This window comes from Gobius niger, assembly GCF_951799975.1.
Source record: "Gobius niger genome assembly, chromosome: 8".
In the NCBI taxonomy this organism is placed as follows: domain Eukaryota; kingdom Metazoa; phylum Chordata; class Actinopteri; order Gobiiformes; family Gobiidae; genus Gobius; species Gobius niger.
In genome coordinates, this window is record NC_136859.1 from 3,417,324 (window position 1) to 3,438,109 (window position 20,786).

General features: G+C 41.6%; 2 protein-coding genes across 2 annotated transcripts; one reads left to right on the forward strand and one right to left on the reverse strand.

Moving 5' to 3' along the window:
- Positions 1 to 296: 296 nt before the first annotated feature.
- Positions 297 to 11,105, reverse strand: tgs1 (trimethylguanosine synthase 1). The gene is made up of 16 exons (XM_079561071.1): positions 10,977 to 11,105; positions 10,228 to 10,362; positions 10,076 to 10,134; positions 8,591 to 8,757; positions 8,306 to 8,378; positions 8,135 to 8,218; positions 7,589 to 8,005; positions 6,568 to 6,688; positions 6,347 to 6,433; positions 6,051 to 6,174; positions 5,688 to 5,964; positions 3,376 to 3,522; positions 3,139 to 3,285; positions 808 to 1,038; positions 671 to 741; positions 297 to 593 (listed from the first exon to the last, which is right to left on the reverse strand). The coding sequence occupies exons 2-16, from the start codon at positions 10,335 to 10,337 to the stop codon at positions 444 to 446; spliced, it is 2,265 nt and encodes a 754-aa protein (XP_079417197.1). The 5' UTR covers positions 10,338 to 10,362; positions 10,977 to 11,105; the 3' UTR covers positions 297 to 443.
- A 365-nt stretch (positions 11,106 to 11,470) lies between these two features.
- On the forward strand, positions 11,471 to 18,979 carry tmem68 (transmembrane protein 68). Its single transcript, XM_079561041.1, has 9 exons — positions 11,471 to 11,720; positions 12,139 to 12,237; positions 13,276 to 13,449; positions 13,545 to 13,644; positions 15,879 to 16,046; positions 16,115 to 16,308; positions 17,688 to 17,748; positions 17,816 to 17,955; positions 18,816 to 18,979. The coding sequence occupies exons 2-9, from the start codon at positions 12,178 to 12,180 to the stop codon at positions 18,939 to 18,941; spliced, it is 1,023 nt and encodes a 340-aa protein (XP_079417167.1). The 5' UTR covers positions 11,471 to 11,720; positions 12,139 to 12,177; the 3' UTR covers positions 18,942 to 18,979.
- Positions 18,980 to 20,786: the final 1,807 nt, after the last annotated feature.

A 20,786-nucleotide genomic window follows, 5' to 3' on the forward strand; every position in this document is an offset into this window, starting at 1 on the left:
AAAAAATGACAAGAATCCAGCAGAAAAATGACAAAAATCCTGCAAAAAAATGACAAAAATCCAGCAGAAAAGTAACAAAAAAGTGACAAAACACATGGGAAATTAAAAGTGACGACAATGGCGAAGTGGAGTGAATGCATTTGGTTTTGGCGGGTGGTAAGAGGTTAAATGGAAGTAGAGCAGAAAGATGAAAATGATTGTTTCAAGTGACCAGAGATGAATCTGCTGCCCTCTGCTGGAGCAAAAACACAGAAAATGTCCACCTTTAAAACAATTTATTACACATTAATAAAAGTCTAAGCTCTTCAGTAAACAGGAAACTGCTTTGATGGAAAAAACAAAATACACTTTACAATAGATATTAAAGAAACAAATATAAAAGGTGCTTTTAACATTTTGGATTAAAAGACTTCAAAAGTAACACTGTCTGTGATTTGGCGTCCTCAGTCCTGCCCTGTTGCATTCTGGGAGTCGTCCTGTGAGCCGCTGGACTCGATCAAGCTGCCGAAATACGCCGTGAGGGTCTTCAGTTTGTTGTTGAGAAAGTTCTGCTCGACCTCCACGCGACCCCCGGGACCGGCCAGGGACGCGATCTGTGCACGGACACGAGCCAATGTTAAACTCCAGAATGTGAGAGAACGGAAACGTCTGAGGGAACTCGAGTACAGACCTGGTCCATGTCGGCGTTTCGGGGCAGGAAGTAGACGATGTTGTCCGATACGAGCTTGGCCTTCTCGAATACTAGAAACGTGACCAAGCGTTAAAGAAAAAATCTGACCAGACCAACAGGAAATACTAAATCAGCACATATTAAAGGATATCCGTCGGGCTCCATCATGGTCTGGATGTTGAAGACCTCGGCCGTGAGGTAGTCGGGGCCTCCCCAGGGCGGAGACAGGAAGACCACGTCACCACGGAGACGGGGGGCGAGTTCCAGGAAGTCCCCCTGAATGAAGTCTATCCGCTGCTCCACGCCGTACACCGCGGCGTTGTGACGGGCCAGGTCCAAACGCACCGGGTCGATGTCCACGGCCAGGACTGAGGGGGAGGAAACGACTCATAGTTTTACAGTGAAGTGGAAATAAGAAAGAGGATTCAGATTGAGCGGCAAATCAAAGAACTTTGTGCCGATGGGATGCTGTTATCGAGCTTTTCATCTCTGAGCTGATGATCTGAACCTGTTATTGCTGAGATAAACTGTCTCAGTAATATCAAGTTGATCTGAAGTGTTTCGCTGCCCTCTAGAGGCCGAGTAGCAGCAGTAGAACTTATGTTAGAATGAACCAGCAAGCACGTTTTCTCCAGTTTGGCATTACCCAAATCTAAAAGCTGTGTCAAACAAAATAGTGACAAAAATGACAAGAAAGCAAGGAACAACAACCGCAACAAATAGGGATGCACCGATACCACACGCTTGTACTCATACTCGTACTCATTCATGAGGTCCCGATACCAGAAACCGATACCATTTGACATGTGGCCAGCGCACCTACGAGGCGCAGCTCTCAGCTGAGGAGAGAAGAAGCAACAAACTGGAGAATTGTTTAGTGTAAATACAATAATCCACATAGAGCTGACTTTATTACAGACTGCGCTCTCTAAACCAGAGTCTGAGCTGGATTTAACTAGAGCTAAATGTTGTTCGTGCTGCAGCGTCTGCAGTGTTTACAACATACAGGCTAACGTTGCTAACTCGCGTCTTGCAGTTTGGGCCATTCTGACGCCGTTTTATGCCCAGGGGTTTGTTCATCTGAAAAACTAACCCAGCGACTAAAAAGTCCTCAGAAAATCCAAATTAAAGACATACAGCATGTTTATATTGAGCCAAAATGAGCTGCAGCAGAACAATGAAAACGCTGTAGCTGCTGGATAAGATGCTACAAACACACGAGAAAATCTACAGGAGCTGAAGTAAAGACGAAAAGAGACCATTTAAGTAACATCTCAATACTATTGTTAAATAAAAATACATAAATGAATAAAGCACAGGCATTGGGAGCTTTTGGACATGGACTTTTCTGTCTATGATGGACAGAGACATAAAAATAAAAAATGATGTTGAATGAAAATAAAAATAAATAAATAAATGGCATCAGCACAATTCTAATATAACGGCTCTTAAATGTGTCGCCGACTTTACTTAAGGAAATGTACATGAGTAAATTTACTAATTACAAACCAATCTGCTGTGAAAAAAGAAAGAATGTTGAAGAAAATGCCTTGTACTCGTATCGGTATTCGGTATCGGCGAGTACTTAAATCAAAGTACTCGTATCGGTTTTAGAAAAAGTGGTATCGGTGCCTCCCTAGCAACAAAGTGTAAAAAAAGTGACAGTGCAGCAAAAAAGTAGCAAAAATGTGACGAAAGTGCAATAAAAAAGCATAAAAGCGCAATAAAACTGACAAAAAAATCCTACTAAAACTCAACAAAAATTTGACAAAAACGCAATAACAAAAGGAGCAACAAAAAAGCCACAAAAATGGAACAAAAAGTGACAAAAAAGCGAGGAAAGTGCAACAAAAAAGTGACAAAAAAGCGAGGAAAGTGCAGCAAAAAAGTGACAAAAAGCGAGGAAAGTGCAGCAAAAAAGTGACAAAAAAGCGAGGAAAGTGCAGCAAAAAAGTGACAAAAAAGCGAGGAAAGTGCAGCAAAAAAGTGACAAAAACTCAACAAAAAAATGCACAAAAATATGCAACAAAGCCACAAAAAAGCAAAAAGAAATTGGATAAAAAAGACATGAAAAAAGTGACGACCACACAGCGACAACGTGAGGAACAACATCCGTTTAGATTACTTTTGTAGGTCTTAGCTTTCAAATGAGGCGCTGCACTGGCCTATAGTAAAGCCGAACAGGAGAAAATGCTCTCGGTTAAGGCGGGGGTTAAGGGGTTTAACCAGCAAAAGCCAGATTGATATCACAGCAACAACATTAGCACTGATATCAAACTGGGATCGCTCCGGCTTTACTCCTTGGGGAGAAACCACTTTTGGTTTGGTCCCGAAAGATGAAGCGTTTGAAGATGGATTCTCATGTGTTTGTGAACAGATACCAGACGAGGTCATGTCAGAACATCACTGAGACAGGAGTCTGAAGTCTGAAGCCAGTGTATTTGTCGTTGTAGTAATCTCGTCGTTACCTCTGGTGCCGCTGAGGGCGAACTGGATGGCGTTGCCTCCCACGCCACAGAAGGCGTCGATGATGAGCTGCGCGTCGGGGAAACACTGCTGCACTCGGAGCGCGATGTGTTCGGCGATTCTCTCCGGAGTCACCGAGAACCAGCCCTCTGGAATACAACACGTCCACATCAGCATCACCCGCACCTCCCTCAGTGACTCTGACCCGTACGTTTCTCCTCAGACGCCGTGAGACCCACCTCTGTCCAGCCTGATGCCCTCGTCGAAGCGCGAGAACAGCCGGTGTCTCTGGGCCCAGTATTTGGCCAGATCCGGTTCAGCCGCGATCTCCTCCGGCATGGGCTCCTGCTGCCGCTGCCTGGCCCTCGCCCTCTGGGGGGCGCTGTCTGCACAAAGCACATGTAAAAGACTGTGTTTAATCAGCCGGAAAGAGATCACTACTTAACCCCTTAACTCCCACATGAACCGATTACATTACTGGCTTTACCCCAGTCCAAAAGCTTCTGGAAAAAAGCTGTGAAAATAACAACAAAACTGAGACGAAAACAATGATGGAAATGTGACAAAAAAGTGAGAAAACATTGACAAAAAAGTGACGAAAAATTGATGAAAAAGTGGCAAAAATGTCACAAAAATGTCACAAGAAATTGACAAAAAATGGTTGAAAAAATGACAAAAATGTGACAAAAAAAATGACCAAAAAATGTGACAAAATGTGACAAAAAAAGACAAAAATGTGACAAAAAAAAGACAAAAATTTGACAAAATGTGACAAAAAATTTATAAAAAATGGATGAAAAAATGACAGAAATGTGACAAAAAATGACAAAGAAATGTGACAAAAATGTGATAAAAATGTGATAAAAAAAATAACGAAAAAATGACAAAAAAGTTACAAAAATGAGTTGAATACCCAACAAAAAAATGATGGAAAAAAAATCTGATGACGTGAGAAAAAGATCCTCTCGGTTCAGGCGGGAGTTAAGAGGTTAAAGAGCAAATTCATTGTGTAAATGCGCTGAGAAGGAGTCGAGCAGGACTGGCCTTGTGTGAAGCTCTTTGTGTGACTTGAATCAGCAGTAAAAGCACTACACAAACAAATGTCCAATCCCAACTGTTCCCTTTCTGAGGATTTTTTGAATATAACTATAATTCACTGAAGTGGGTTCAGGAAGTATTTAGAACTATTTATTCCCCTGTTCTTATGTTAAAGTTTGATGAAAACAGTGCAGCACAGGGTCTCGTGCAGTGGTTCCCAACATTTTTACCAAGAACCCCCACACAAGAACCTTCCAAATGCTTTAAAGTGGACATTAGGGCTGAACAATATGGATAAAATGTCAAATAAATGCCAAATATATCAATACGATACGATATAACTATGGGTTAGGTGAAAACGAAGCATTTTTCAGAAAAATAAAATCATAAAACAAAAGAGTTTTATTGATGAAAATCTATATCGTTTATATCTTGCTTTTTCCATTTTAATATATTGAATTTTAGTGCAAGTTGATTCAGACGATTCACTATTTGTTACTTTTTCTTAATCATTCAAACCCATTTTAGCTCAACTTGTCAAAGCTCAGGTAAGAACATATCACAGTATGGAAGAACTGTGTGCCCTCAGTCACTCCAAAGATGTTGTTAGCATTCGGTCTCTCCCAATGTATTCCTATAGCTCCAAACCAGGGTAAGCTCAGGTAAGAACATATCTCAGCATGGAAAAACGGTGGCCTATTCCTTTAATACAGCACTCGTCTATCACTTTTCTCGGTGGCCTCCCAGGATCAAGCAAAGGCGCCAAACTAACCACCCGTATGAATGTTCATATCTTTATATCAGTACGATAACGATATATCTTTCAGCCCTAGTGGACATATCAGGCAAAATCAATGTTTATACGTTGTTCCCTCGTCAACGACAGACCTCGTTCTATTTTTTCCTGATTACACTCGCATCATTGTTCAAACACAAAAAACTGTTTTTGGCAGCTCTTTTAGTTTTAGTCTTAGTTTTATGGATAAAAATGGTTTTAGTTTTAGTCTTAAGGCTCATTCATACTTCACACGATGCAAGAACTTCTTGTTCTTGCATCGTGTGTCCGTCAGTTATAAAATGTTTCCATGGCTACACGGCAAAGGCGACTTTGTTTTGTTCTGCAGCTCAGGGTGCAAGAACAAGAAGTTCTTGCGTCTTGTGAAGTATGAATGAGCCTTAATCTTAGTCAGATGAAAACTACAAAAGGTTTTAGTCAAGTTTTAGTCATTGGTATTGGAAAGTGGAATAATAATAATGATCTCTTGACTTTATAGCTTTTGACAAACAGATTACGCCACAATAGACTTTTCCCAAAAGCGCCCGCTCTCCTCATCCTCTAATCATGGCTTCCAGATTTTTTTTTTCATCAACAGTGGCCATAAACTTCTCTATATCAAGAGATACAAACATAATATTAACTTCTTTGTTAATTTTCATGCAGTTGCCAGTAGTTACCACCAATCACACAGTGTGCCTTTAAACTCTTTAAAACTGCAGAGCTGTTAAGCCTTACCTCCAGCGGCGTCCTGCAGGAGGAAGTCCGGCGTCTCCAAACAGGGCAGGCTCCTTCTGCCCTGGTGCTGCTCCTCTGTGTCCTCGGCGTCTGGACTGAACACGTCTGTCCCGTTCGGATCAGAACAAACCGCTCTGTCCACACTTTCAACAGCCTCCAGTCGCTCTGGCTTTTCCTCCGTCACGTTTGATTCTGCAAATCTCATAGTAGCCTCTGGTTTTGGAAGTTCGGGCCATTCACAAAGGTCCTTTTGGATGTTCCCCAGAAAGTTCTTCACCTGAAAACAACCTAGTTTAGATCCGTGTTTTGCTGTATTTGTCCTCTGCATTTGTAGCAGTAGTTGAAGCATGAGATGGACTTCACCTTGCCGAGGGCGGAGCTTCTCGGAGAGGCGTCGTTAAACCGAATGTGCTTGTTCGGTTTCTTGTTTTGCCGTTTGTTTTTCTGCTGCTTTCGAAACCCTTTGCCGCTGAAGACGCTCTCGAAGCTGGAGAAAACACAAAACAGTTTTCAAACCTCTCACAAAACTGGCTTTAAGTGCAAGTTTATTCAGACGATTCACTATTTGTTCCCATTTTAGCGATTTCACCTCATACTTCAAACATTGTAGTGTTTGACAGATGTAATAGGAAGCAGGAACTCGAGACAGTGAACCTTACACTGGGTTTGCGTTGCGTTTAAGGCCCAGTTTCCTCCAGGATTCTTCGGTCACCGGCCGTGGGTTTTCCTCCGGGTCCAGCTCATGACTAAACACAGACACATTATATCACACGTGAACAATCCTCGCTTCATTTTAACCAGATATTTCTAAATTATCAGGTCTGGTTGAACGAAGGTGAGAAAGCCGTTCATTCCGAGTTCAGACGTCGATAATCCTCACCTGCGTTTCAGTTTGACGCCGGTGTTTTCTGGAGGTTCGTCTTCCCCGTCGTCTCCCCCAGTCGACCTCTTCTTCATGGACTCGCTCGGACTGGTCGCCCTCCCACAGCTCCGCCCCGGACCTGGAGGGAGTGAGCTCGGTTCAGGCGGGGGTTAAGAGGTTAAACCACTATGCTCTTGAATGTCAAAATAATAACATGTACACAGTGCAATTAAACACACATTTATACAGTTTCTCAGCCCAGGAAGTTGATTGAGTAATTGTTCTTTAACTTAAAGATGCCCTTTTAAATGCTTTCTACTGCAGTATTGTTTGTGAATACTCTCATTCATCCAGGGAGTGTCCATCGTAGCAAAGGTTAAATCATTTTATCTTATTTTTTAATGTTATTTGTTTATTTTAATATTCTTATGCATTCTTATTCTCCTAGGAACGCCCCCACCTCCTGGAGACGCCTCCGAGCTTTCGTCACCAGCCGAATAACCAACCACTGCTCCTCAGCAGAACCCCCTCCCCACTGATGCCACAGACAGCGTGTGGAGGGGGCGTGTCGGAAAGGGTCAGAGGTTCTTAAAGAGACAGAGGCCGATTTCAAGACATTCGCTACAGCCATTTTGAGAGAGACATTTTATACAAGGCAGTTATTCTAATTTACTGCATTTACAGACCAACAGAAGGTTTCATCATCATTGTAGTGTGATATAGACTGGTGCCATGTGATTGAAAATAGCATAATACCCCCTCTTTAACCAAAGAGGCTCGTTCACCTGATCTCAACAGACCAGGTGAACGAGCCTGGCTCTTATTTAGCCCACTCCAGTTTGGGTAATAATCTTCTAAGACCTAAGGAGTTCTAAGAAGAAGCTTCTGTGACTAGAAGCAAAACGTCCTCAACTTTCCCCAGTCCAGTTTCTACTACTGCAGTATTACTACAAACCCACTGCTACTGCAAGTATGTTCCATAAAATAGAACTGTGTAGTGTCCTATATGTAGTATTCTCACATGGTTCTGGTCCTGTACCTGTGTGCTGCTCTGCGCTGAGCGGACGATTCGACGGAGGACTTTTATCTTCGCCTCCATCACTCGGCTCCGTCCCGTCACCACCTGCTGCTTCCACTTTCAGACCATCTCCAAGAGTCTCCAATGCACAACAACTTTCAAACTGCTCCGTCAGTCCGTCCACACCGTCCCGTCTGACCTCGGCCCCTCCTGCCTCCTCCGTCGCCTGGGTCTCAGAGCTCGTCGAGTCCACGGTCCAGCCCTGGTCGCTCCAGTAGAAGAACTGGTCTCTGTAGGAGTAGTAGGTCTCCTGGTGGTGAAGGTCCCAGGAGGTCTTCAGGGCCGGGTCGGTCCACGGAGGCTCTAGTTCTGGATTAGACACGAAGTCGGGGTTCTTCTCCAACCAGTGGGTCCAAAGGAGGGACTCCCCCTGTTGAGCTGAAGAGGAGAAATGATAAGAAGGCGTCATTTCCACACGTCATTTATTCATTTGGGAGCAAGTTCAAAACACACATGTTGAATCAAAAAGTCCGACACAGATTTAAGTCATTAAAAAATAATTCCTACCCCAGTATTTCTCCCAGGCCGCCTCCTTTGTGTCGGTTTCTCCTGATGCTTCTTCTACTTTTTCAGGCTCCTCCTCTTCACCTTCTAAAACACACCATGGATTTTAAATGAGTTTAAAATGAGAATTTAAAAAAGCTGTGCATCATAAGTCGCTTTTCCTCATTTTTGTACCTTCTTCTTCCTCGTCCAATTCCTCGTCTGGTTCGGCCCAGAATGGAGCTGGATTCCTGTTGACCTTCTTTGCCTGTGAGAGCAGCAGGATTGTATTGTAGTATTGGGGCAGCACGATTAATTGATTGGTTGCACTACATCACATAGCAATTAGAAAGTACTATATTCTGTGCAAACATCATGCTTAACACTATAAAACCTTGTATTTTAGAGTTCTATGTTCTAGATATCCTTCAGATATTTTTAGCCCTATCAAGTATTTTAGTAATGAGACTCCACACTCACTGATCGCTTGAAGGCCGAGGAGCTGGAGAAGCAAACAGGAAGCCCCATCTTTAGCATCAGCTTAGACTCTTCATCCAAATCGTCGTCTCTGAAGTCTGTTTTAGCTTCTACTGTCGGCTCCTCTGCCGCATCAGCAGCCTCATCTTCCTCATCTTCCTCATCTTCCTCTATTAAAGCAGTTGGAAAGTGAGTCAGAGAGTTTTTAAGTTCCATTCTCTTCTTGTCGCTCAAGATGTTGTAAGAAGTTGTAAGAAGTTGGAAGCTCAAGATGTCGCCCTTAAAACCCTGAATCAGTGTTTCTCAAACAGCAGTAAGTAAATTGAGCGACTTTAGAGGGGTAAAGACGACACTGAAATCCGTTTATAAAAAGTGTCTTTTGGAGTCAGCCTTGGCCACAAGGGGGTGGGCTTGCAGGAATGTCTGCTCCGGGCCTTGAGGACCAATTGGTGGATATAGAGCTTATTCCAGTGATTTCATAACATGGCAAAAGAAAATTTTGGCCTACATTCTAGTTATAGTCGACTAAAATTGCAAGCAAATTTAAGACAAATTTAGTCGACTTTGCATATTGTAATTTTCATTATAATCATATTTAATCAAGGTCTTCTGCCTCATGGAGCTTCTCCCACATGAACAAAGCTCAGAGCTGCTCCTTTTGGCAGTGGATTTACATGATATGAGGCTCTTTAAGACGGTCAGTGGAAGTTTGGATGATTTTAGTCTCTCCTTTTCAGTTTTATTTAGTCATATTTTAGTCAACAAAAATATCTGGATATTTTAGTCATAGTTTAAGTCTCATGAAAAACGTTTAATTTAGTTTTAGTCTGCAAAAAATATAACTTTGACTAAAATTAAGACGAAATATTTTAGTTGACGAAATTAAAATGCTTAGGACCAATTGTTTTGAGGTTTTCTGGTAGGTTTTCTCTGCTGGTGTAACTGTCTCCATGGTTACATACAGAAAACCTGAAATAATATTGATCCTTGAGCGTCATAGAAGCCAGTGGGATGGAAAGCGAAGGCGCCAAACTAACAACCCGTACAGCCACTGGCTCAGCAATGCACCTTTAAGAAACAACTTTTGCAACTGAAGCAGATTAAAGGCACTGCACCTGATTTATTTCAAGTAGTGGAACAAAATGTGCTTTGTGCTCCTTTTGTATATTGTAAACTCAGACATTTCAGGGAAAACACTGTGCATCTAAATACAAAGCATTTGTATCAATTTCATAAACTTACAGGCCAGTTTTCTAGCATTTCGGTGAAAGTGACCCTGCAAGTTGTGAAATGTGCCTATAAACTCGTCCCTGTGAAGAATTGGGATGATACAAATATGTGAGGAAAGTGAGGAACGAGTTTTGACCACAACTAACATTTTATAAATTAATGGCTTCCTCTGTCATTGTCATCATGTACAGGGCCTTTAACTATGAAAAGCAATTGCTCATTAATTTCTGTTTGAAAAATGAAGTGTTCAATTCCTACTTTGCTGTTGTGTTTCATTCTTGTAAAGTCGATTGTCGGAGCGATACAGCCAACGATCTCTGGAGAAACACAAACACAATAAACAGTTAAAATAGTGAGTATATATTCCGCCTTTTCACAGTAAAATCCGTGCATAAACATCAGATCCTTACATGACGAAGGCCCTGGAGCAGCGACAGTGGATGCCCTGGTCCTTCGAGGGGAAGTCGCTGCTGAAAAACAAAATGTCCGCAAGAACCGTGGTCCTGCTGCGGTCCAACATGTTCCACAAACTCTGGGAGGGAAATCTGAGAGAAAGAATGGGGTGTTAATCAATATCAATAGCTTAAGCTGCATTTCACCACAAAATACACAGCTAATGGTTGATAGGAACAAACACTAGGGCAATAAGAACCTTCTCTGACTGTTTATTCTTCTCACAAATGAACAGTTTTCAAATATGGTCACAGTCCAGAGACAATAATGCAGTTCATAGTTCATTTTCACACATTTTTGAATGGTTGTCACTCAGAATAATAATTGTTGACTCGACTTTCTTATGTAGAAAATAAAAAATAAATACATAATTTATCAACCGCCGTGTGCATGCAAAGGTTTGCTTCTTTCATCGGTTGAATCAGATAGAGCTGGCGTTAAAGTTTTACATTAGAAAAGTCCTCTCAAATACTGCATTACTGCGCTTTGACAACACAAATAAACACGTTTTCAGTTTATTTTTTCTCGCCCACATCTTCTGTCAAAGCTGGTAACGTTAAAAGGACAAGCTTCGGGTATTCAGTCAAAATACATCCACGATTCAGCAACATAAACGAGTTCATAACAGTGTTGTTGGGCATCTCACAGTGACAGCTCTGAAACTAGCATAAATACGAACAAATCGACAACAAGAAAAAGCACTTACTGCCTCAGCTCAAACGGGTAGTCATTCACTATTTTGGAGCGTTTGTAAAATCTCCAAAAACGGTTAAAAATTCTAAAAACGCTGCAACATGTTTGTGTACGATTTGCATGCGCGCGAGTGGTCCGTCTGGTTTTGACGTCCCCCAGAAACATGGCAACGGATTTTCAACACATTCATTTTATTGATTTATTTTATTTTTCGGTCTTTTTCCCCCGTTGCTTTGGCTTTTCTCCTTTATTAAAATTGTAAAATGTAAATAAATAAAATAAAATAGAAGTCGCCTTTCTCTCATTCCTCCGGACCAGAGTCACGTGGTCAAACTGGCTTTTCTAAATGAACCTTTTTTTAAATTATTATTATTATTATATTTAACTTAATTTAACATCAACTTTACAATATGAACTACATATTAAAACATTTTGAGATTTAATAAATACAAAAGAAATATAACAAACTTCGCCTGCCTCTGTCACGTGATCAGTTGCCAACCCGGAAGGACGCGTCACCGACAACAAGAAATGGAAACGTTATGGCCAATTTTAGTGTATTAAATTAGCACAAATTATCCAACATTCACTACATTGTATAGACAAACAGCTACAGGTTTACAGCTCGCTCTGTAATTGTTGAATCACGCGAATACAAAGTCCATTTGAGGAAATAAGTTGCACTCGTCCTTTCCCCGGTGTCGCTGTTTACGTCAAGAAAGGCATTTATCTGCACTGAAACTGGACTGAATATGGGGTTCGTGGCTTCTGTTTGTACCGTGTTTTAGTTGTTCGTGAGCAGCTTTACATGACACATTTGATCACTTTATTTGAGCTTAAATGTGTGTGTGTTTGACTAGCAATGTTATGAATTATGGTTATAGCATGTTTGCCCTTTACATGAAATTGGCAATAAAAGCAATGTCTGTACATTTTAGAGCAAAATGTCATATACACAGTAGATTGTGGTTACAAATGTCACACCATGGATTACTGTTTATCCTTTAATGCTGTTTTACCCATAACACATTGTAAAAGTTAATATAAAGCAGTGCTGACATTGTAATATGCTATACATTTCTATTGCAGTGGTTTTGGGCCTTGGAGTTATTGTCCCCTAAAGTAGAAGGTCCAGTGAGTTGAGGAGTTTGTTTTAAGTTCTGTCTCTCCCTCAGGCCCACGTAGTCGGATCCTGATGCATCGTGGGAGTGAAGATGTCCTCTGCACAGAACCAGTCCTGTGTGTGGGACTCTGAGGACACGCTCTCCGTGCTGGTAAGTGTCGGGGTCACAGAGGCACCGGCCGGAATGAAATGTACACTTTTGTCGTGTCCTCGGGCAAGACATTCCAGCCAGACCTTTATAAAGCTGTGACTGTCTGCCCTAGAGCAGCTGATGTACAGTAGCTCTCAAGTTTTACTCAAGTACAAGTAACTGAGTCACTTTTTGGCAAGTTTACAGTGTTGATCAATCAATTGTTTTGTAAAGCTCAATATCATACAGGAGTCGCCTCACAGGGCTGCACCAAACATTAAAGCAATTAAACAAAAAATGTAATACAGTGTGCGGGAGATTTTTCACTGGTTTATGTACAAGGGTTACGACTTCTCCTACGCACCTGTTCAATGAAGCAGATGTGCTCACAGTACTCAAGTAGCATTTTTTCCAAGTACTTTTTTTTACGTCACTACTTTTTACTTGTACTTGAGTAAAATATTTTGCCTGCTTTACCCACCTGTGATGCTCATCATCCGGACAGGAGCGTGACTTAACACATAAAAGATTCTGACTTAAATGTGTTTTATTCAACATATATCTCTTGTTTTTTTTAAACAAAAAATAATAATTCTCTCAGAAGGGGGCTGGATTTGGGTGTTTATTTTCCCTTAGTTCAAGTTTTTCTTTTCTTTAAATTATTTCCTTGATTTATAAATTCAAATGGATTAAAAAAACACATTCTATGTTTATATATCAACACTTTAGAACACTTGATATTTGTGTTGTATAACTTAAAATAATATTTGTGACTAGACAACAAACGCCAGTAGGGGGCGTAGTGCTGCTTTTTCTGCTGCAGGACAAACACAGGCAGTTCATATTGAAGGTTAAATCAACAAAAGCAGCAGAGGAACATGCTAATCTGCTCCGGGAAGAGAGTTTGTAAACACGTTTGGTAAAGGTCTGAGCATTTCTCTAAACGACGTAGATCCGAGTGTGGGCTGGTGTTTTGTTTGTGGTAGATACAGAAATAATGTAACATAAAGAGTCTAAAAGGTTGACTCGTCTTGATGTAGCTCCTCCTCTCTCTTCCAGGTGTGTCTGTTCCATAGGGTTGAAGAATGGGCGGGCCTGGGGCAGCTGGAGGACTATCTCTCCGTGCTGGAGTACGTCCTGTGGGTCTTCACTCCTCTGGCCGTCGTCTTCATCCTGCCCTTCCTCATCGTCATCCTCCTCTACCTCTCCATCCTCTTCCTCCACGTCTACAAGGTGAACGTCCGACAGCGGCTCATCCCTCCACTGAGTCCATCTCTTAACTTATTTCAGCGCATCGGCTAATGTTGTTTTGTAAATGTTCTGTGCAGAGGAAGAACCAGCTGAGAGAAGCTTACAGCAACAACCTGTGGGACGGGGCCAGAAAAACCCTGGCCACTCTCTGGGACGGACATGGGGCCATCTGGCACGGTACGGCTCCTCTGAACTGTGTTAAAATGGACCACATATTTGTCTCTCCGTGTGTATTTTCTTTTTATTCGGGCAGCTTTAAAGAATTGCGTTAGAGTGATAGAATTAATGCGGGGCTGATGACTCCGCTGTGAGCTGCTGTAGTGACACAGCAAAAGCAAATCAAGTAAAATCCTTCCTTCCTTTGTTCCTTTGGTGTGTGATGTCTGTTTTGTTGCCAGCATGTCTCTCATTGCTGTTGAAACATACACTGAGCATTGACATGAATGAAGCGTGTCACTCCACAAAGCAGTCTGTAGATTCCACAGCTGCAGCGCCTGGTCTCGCTCAGCTTGGAGGAGACTCTCAGGTGAGGACCAGCGGTTGCATAGACGGGGAACAGTGCTTACAATGAGCTTAAAGGGACTAGATGCAAGCTGGTCATGCAATAAGCCGAATGCCCATCTCGACTGCGCATGCGTGGGTCAATCAGGCTCCTAATTTCTGCTACCAAACAAACCACTCCACCATTGAAATGTGTGAGCGAGTTCAGGTAGCGGAGCGTGAACACTGAAGTGTATTGAGCCATAACCGTGAATTATAAGACTTACGGGCATTTGTTTGAAGACAATAAGACATTTCTTGCAAGTATTTATGTTGTCAATATCTTGAAAGCGAAGGAAAAGTCAGGACGGCGGCTCCGTAGGCAGGAGCGAACCATAGCGGACCATAGTGGACAGGGGGAACGACAGGACCTGGGATCAGCCTGACACAGACACCGCCACTTTTTAAATCATTTAAATTCGTCTTGAAAAATTGCAGGCAAAAGTTTCAAAACGGTGTTGATGTTGAATATAGTGGGTACATTTCCGTCTGTCACATTAGCGATCGATTAGCCATGTTGTTCACCATCAGATCACTCATAAAAAATACAAATAAAGTCAATTTAGATGGCCTAGCCTGTATGTGTACATGGATCTCTCTGGTCACAATAATAAACAAAGATTTCATTTACTGTCCACCTCCTTAATGACAAAAAAAAAAAAGAACTCTACGTTCTAAATATCGGCGACGTGAGGCCACAGTTCCAGACCCTGCACTTTGTCCAACAGTCGCTTTCGAGGGTCAGAAATGTTTTTCTCACATAGTTTTTCCAACTATGTGAACAAGGACTGGTTGTCACTTTGACAGCAGCTCTACATATGAACGGCCGTTCAGTTCTTTCAGTTTCTGACTATCTCCTAGGCAGCCGAGGTTGTAAAAATAGACTTTATGCTAATATCGTAACAAGCTCCACGGCGACGACAAAAGCACTTTATATCATCAACTTTCCAGCGGTTAAAACGGTCCAAATCAGAGCTTTCTTCGTTGCTTCACGCTAACTATCAATACTGTTCTATTATAATTATTCTATCTATTCTAATTCTACACATTAGGACATGGCTGGAACATGTAGGGGGAGGAAAATACATTATTTTAACATTTTTAAACTCTGTGTAGTCCCTTTTAATATTGACATTTTCCTAAGTAAATTCTGTTCAGGCGACTTCATAGGCATTTCATAATGAAAAAAGCAATTTATTCAATGATCTAGAACAAATCAAGTCCTTTTGATTAAACTGGAAGCTTTGTACCTATTTTACAGACTTGTTTGCAGGGGCGTAAAACAGGAAGTGAAGTCAGTGCAGCTGCACTGGGGCCCAGAGAGACACAAGCACAAAGAGACACTGCAATATTTTGTTACCACGTCTTTATGCTCTTACTTGCTTATTGCACTTCTGCTTGGCCAAAATCTTTTGCTCAACTTGTTTGACGAGCAATTTTGCGATTAATCACGGACTGCAAGTTAAAATTAGCAATTGTGATTCATTTGTTGTTTGTTTTTGTTTTTTATATCAATTCCCAGCCTTAGTTTTTATGTATAGTGAAAATCTGAACAATTTTAGTCATTTTTCTTTTCCTATTAGTCCAGACAAGGTTAGATGACTAATTTTACCACAACGCGGTTCACTCAATAAAAATATGGTAACCGGTTGCCACATTTTGCCCATCACAACAATGGAAATGATATCACGTGTAAATCTTTGCACTCAAACTGATCACAAAGTCACATTCGCACCTGAGATGACAGAGAACATAGTTTACTAACAGGCCGGTGTTTGTTTTTCAGCTGTGTAGTACCTGCCTCTGCTGCGATTACGTGACTGTTTCATTCACTAAACCTGATTATTGTGAAAGTCTGTGCTCTGGTGCAGGTTATGAGATCCACGGTCTGGAGAAGATCCCGGACAAAGGCCCCGCCCTGATCGTTTATTACCACGGAGCCATTCCCATCGACTACTACTATTTCCTGGCAAACCTCATTTTGCAGAAGGGACGCACCTGCCACTCTGTCGCCGACCACATTCTCTTCAAGATCCCAGGTGAGCCTTCACAGCTCTGCTCTCCGTGCAGGACCAACATCAGGACTTTGACCGTGTCTCGTTGCCAGGGTTCAAGCTGCTGCTGGAGGTGTTCAGCGTGATCCACGGGCCGCAGGAGGAGTGCGTCCGCGCCCTGAGGAGCGGACACCTCCTGGGCATCTCTCCCGGGGGGGTCCGGGAGGCGCTGTTCAGTGACGAGACTTACCTCCTGCACTGGGGCAAGAGGAGAGGCTTCGCACAGGTCGCCATAGACGCACAAGTGGTACGGAAACTAAACGGTTTAGGGACCACCTGGGACCACCGGGGCATGGGACAGTGACAGTCTGTGGCTCGTACATGGAACATTTTAACCTTGTTCTGGAAAACGTTTTAGACTTAGTTGTCATCTGGTTATGTGAATGTCAGAGGATTGTCGCCTCTAATTGGTCGTAGACTTTTTTTTACTGATTTTGAAATTTGACTCTACCCAAATCTTAAAGCTTCTTGAAACAAGCGTCATAATAGTGATGAAAAGGACAAAAAAAACTACGAAAACATGATAAAAATGAAGAAGGAGGAGGAGAAGAAGGAGGAGGGAAAGAAGAAGAAGGAGGAGGGAAAGAAGAAGAAGGAGGAGGGAAAGAAGAAGAAGGAGAAGAAGAAGGAGGAGGAGGAGAAGAATGAGGACGAGGAGAAGAAGAAAAAGAAGGAGGAGAAGAAGAAAAAGAAGGAGGAGGAGGAGAAGAATGAGGAGGGAAAGAAGAAGGAGGAGAAGAAGGAGGAGGAGGAGAAGAAGAAGAAGGAGGAGGGAAAGGAGAAGAAGGAGGAGGAGGAGGAGAAGAAGATGGAGGAGGAGGAGAAGAAGGAGGAGGGAAAGGAGAAGGAGGAGAAGAAGAAGGAGGAGGAGAAGAAGGAGGAGGGAAAGAAGAAGAAGGAGGAAGAGAAGAATGAGGAGGGAAAGAAGAAGGAGGAAGAGAAGAATGAGGAGGGAAAGAAGAAGGAGGAGGAGGAGGAGGAGAAGGAGGAGGGAAAGGAGAAGGAGGAGAAGAAAAGGAGGAGGAGAAGAAGAAGGAGCAGGAGAAGAAGAAGAATGAGAAGAAGAAGAAGAGGAAGAATGAGGAGGAGAAGGAGGAGGAGAAGAAGGAGGAGGGAAAGAAGGAGGAGGAGAAGAAGGAGGAGAAGAAGAAGGAGGAGGAGGGAAAGAAGAAGGAGGAGGAGAAGAAGGAGGAGGGAAAGGAGAAGAATGAGGAGGGAAAGGAGAAGGAGGAGAAGAAAAGGAGGAGGAGAAGAAGAAGAAGGAAGGAGAAGAAGAAGAATGAGAAGAAGAAGAAGAAGAAGAAGAATGAGGAGGAGAACGAGAAGAAGAAGAAGGGAAAGGAGGAGAACGAGGAGAAGAAGAGTGAGAAAGAGGAGAAGGAGAACTTTTACAGACATAGTCACAAAGCGCTATACATGTATACATTCACCGCACACACTGTTTTGTAGGCCTTAGCTTTCAAATGAGGCATTACTCTGGCCTATAGGCTGTATGCTTTTAGATTTGGGTAATGCTGAACTGGAGGAAATGCACAGGTTAAGGCGGGGGTCAAGATAAATAGTCTGTTGTTTGTAGCACACCACGACGAAGCCTGTTTTCTGAGCCGTGTCCGTCTCTCGTTTCAGCCAATCATTCCCATGTTTACTCAAAACGTTCGTGAAGGATTCAGATCTCTGGGAAACCTGCGTAAGTACACGATACACGAAGAACAAACTGTGTCAACTCTAAACTCTTATTGCACATTCCTCCCCAGGTTTTTTCCGGTGGCTTTACGAGAGGTTCAGATTTCCATTCGCTCCCATTTACGGAGGATTCCCGGTCAAGTTCAGGACATTCCTCGGGGACCCCATTTCATACGACCCCAACGTCAACGCGGCACAACTGGCAGAGAAAGTGCGTCCTTCACACCTCTTTCACCCCTTAACTCCCACCTGAACCGAGCACATTTTCTCCAGTTTGGCTTTACCCCAGTCCAAAAGCTCCTGGAAGAAAGCTGTGGAAATGCAACAAAACTGAGACGAAAACAATGATGGAAATGTGAGAAAAAAGTGAGAAAACATTGGCAAAAAAGTGACGAAAAATTGATGAAAAAGTGGCAAAAAGTCACAAGAAATTGACGAAAAATTGACGAAAAAAATACAAAAATGTGACAAAAATGTGCTACGAATTTGACAAAAAAATGACAAAAATGTGACAAAAAAATGACAAAAATGTGACAAAATGTGACCAAAAAAATGACAAAATGTGACAAAAAAATTGACAAAAAATGACAAAAATGTGACAAAATGTGACAAAAATGTGATACAAATTTGACAAAAAAAATGACAAAAATGTGACAAAAATGTGACAAAAAAAATGACAAAATTGTGACAAAATTTGACCAAAAATTGACCAAAAATTGACAAAAAAATGACAAAAATGTGACAAAATGTGACAAAAAAATACAAAAATGTGTCAAAAATATGATACAAATTTGACAAAAAAATGACAAAAAAAATGACAAAAATACGACAAAAAATGACAAAAATGTGACAAAAAAAATGGCAAAAATTTGATACAAAATTGACAAAAAAATGACAAAAAAGTTACAAAAATGAGTTGAATACCCAACAAAAACATGATGGAAAAAAAATCTGATGACGTGAGAAAAAAGATCCTCTCGGTTCTGGCGGGAGGTTAAAAAACTTTAAACATCCGTATTCGTCACTTAATTGTTTGTTTGTTTGTTTGTTTGTTTGTTTGTTTGTTTGCAGGTGCAGCTGGCGGTTCAGTCGCTGATAGACGAACATCAGCAGATCCCGGGCAGTATCCTCAGAGCGCTGTTCGAGAGATTCCACACAAGGCACAAGCTCAAAGATCCACCCACAAAACTGGATTAAAACTGGACTGAACAGGGATTTATACTCAGACTAACCCAGGACTATGTGGACCAGTATCAGGTCAGTGTGTCTCCACTGCCACGGTGTCAGAGTCAGTCATTTTCTAATCGTTTGTGCGCTCAAAATCTGTTCAAATTCATGCATAACAGTGATGATATAATAAGTACTTGAGTTAAAATGGGCTAAGTTCAAAATGTCCAAGTGCGATTTCTGTTATGAATTCAAGATTCAGTTTAAGCATCTATTTTGGGGGGAAATATTCATTGCAGCGTTGCCTCCATTCTTTAATAGCCTCTCTGACAGACCAGCTGTGCAGAATTAAAAGAAAAAGAACAAAAAGAATCACAATGGGCTCCTTTTTCATCTTTACAACCTCTGTCCCTCCACCTTAAAGGGATATTTCAGGATTTTTGACATAGGGCCTCATTTCCTAGTTATCCAGAGTGCTGTTGATTTCTGGAGATATTATTTTTTAAAACTCGTATAACTCTTATAACATATAACTCTTATATTTGAAGAGTTTCGTGGCGCAAGGCTAGTGCATGTCTATGGTATCAGCTAGCCTGCATTAAAAACAGTGTGACCCGCTCCACAGAGCACCTATAATGCCAGACTAACCATATAAACGTCTGTGTGGTTGTATAAGCTAAGGAGCGGCGGAGTGATCTGCTTGAAAAAAGTCCCTCAAAATGCGATCATTCATGTGATGCAGGTCAGTTATATTCCAAACATGATTCTATGGACACAGACATTTATATGGTTAGTCTGGTGTTATAAGTGATTTGCCTCAGGTGCTCTGTGGAGCGGGTCACACTGTTTTTAATGCAGGCTAGCTGATACCATAGACATGCACTAGCCTTGCACTAGCCTAGCGCGACGAAACTCTTCAAATATAAGAACTGCATGAATAACTAGAAATGCAATGGCTGTGCCATTGCGATTGACTGCGGAATTGCGGGAAGCGAATGCAGAAATTGCATAAACTGTTCAAATTGCATAAATTGCTTAATTTGCATAATCTAATTTGCATAAACTGGTAAAATGCATAAAATGTCATGTTGCATATACTGTATAAACTGCATAAAGTGGTAAAATGCATGAATGGATTAATTTGCATAAATTATGTAAATAGCATAAACTCTTTAAAATTCATAAATCCTAAATGGCATAAACTCTTAAGTTGCATAAACGGTTTAAAATGCATAAAGTGGTTAAATCCCATAAAGTGGTTAATTTGCATAAATTATTAATGTTGCATAAACTTTTACATTCCATAAACTGGTCAAACTGTTGAAATGGCCTCAGTGCTTGATTGGCAGAAGCTGCACAAATGGCTGAAAGGCCTGGAGTTTCCCCATTGGCTGGATTCCCCCATACACACCAATGCAAAAATTTCAAACTCTCGTATAAAAAAACTGGAAAACTGCAGAAGGACAATTTTTTCTCAAAACCCACAAGTTGCAGAAGCTGAACATGCACAAAGTGCAGAAATTGCAGAAAATGCAGAAAAAAGTGCAGAAAAGCATGGATTTGCGGCAGCCCCATTATAAGTCAATGGGAAAAATCTCCGACATTTTGGCCGATTGCGGAAAAACCGTAAGTTGCAGAAGTCCCAAAAGTAATAGCACCCTTCTCCTCAACATGCGGAACGTTTTGATGCATAACTTGCATAAATTGCACAAAGCATGAAGGTGCTGAAAGCTCTAGAAAATCGGGAAAAAGATGGAAGAGGAATAATAATAAAGAACATGAAAACCAATAATTGACTGCGGAAGAATTCCGCAGTCAATCAATAAAGAACATGAAAACCAATAATTGACTGCGGAAGAATTCCGCAGTCAATCA

Bases quoted from the DNA above. Each gene is read 5' to 3' on its own strand.
- tgs1 (XM_079561071.1), bottom strand. From the start codon at position 10,337: ATGTTGGACCGCAGCAGGACCACGGTTCTTGCGGACATTTTGTTTTTC. The intron at 8,758-10,075 runs GTAGGAATTGAA...CTGCTTTAATAG, and splicing joins GAATGAAACACAACAGCAAA to AGGAAGATGAGGAAGATGAG. The intron at 3,286-3,375 runs GTGGGTCTCACG...GTTGTATTCCAG, and splicing joins GGGCATCAGGCTGGACAGAG to AGGGCTGGTTCTCGGTGACT.
- tmem68 (XM_079561041.1), top strand. From the start codon at position 12,178: ATGTCCTCTGCACAGAACCAGTCCTGTGTGTGGGACTCTGAGGACACG. The intron at 12,238-13,275 runs GTAAGTGTCGGG...TCTCTCTTCCAG, and splicing joins AGGACACGCTCTCCGTGCTG to GTGTGTCTGTTCCATAGGGT. The intron at 17,749-17,815 runs GTAAGTACACGA...ATTCCTCCCCAG, and splicing joins CAGATCTCTGGGAAACCTGC to GTTTTTTCCGGTGGCTTTAC.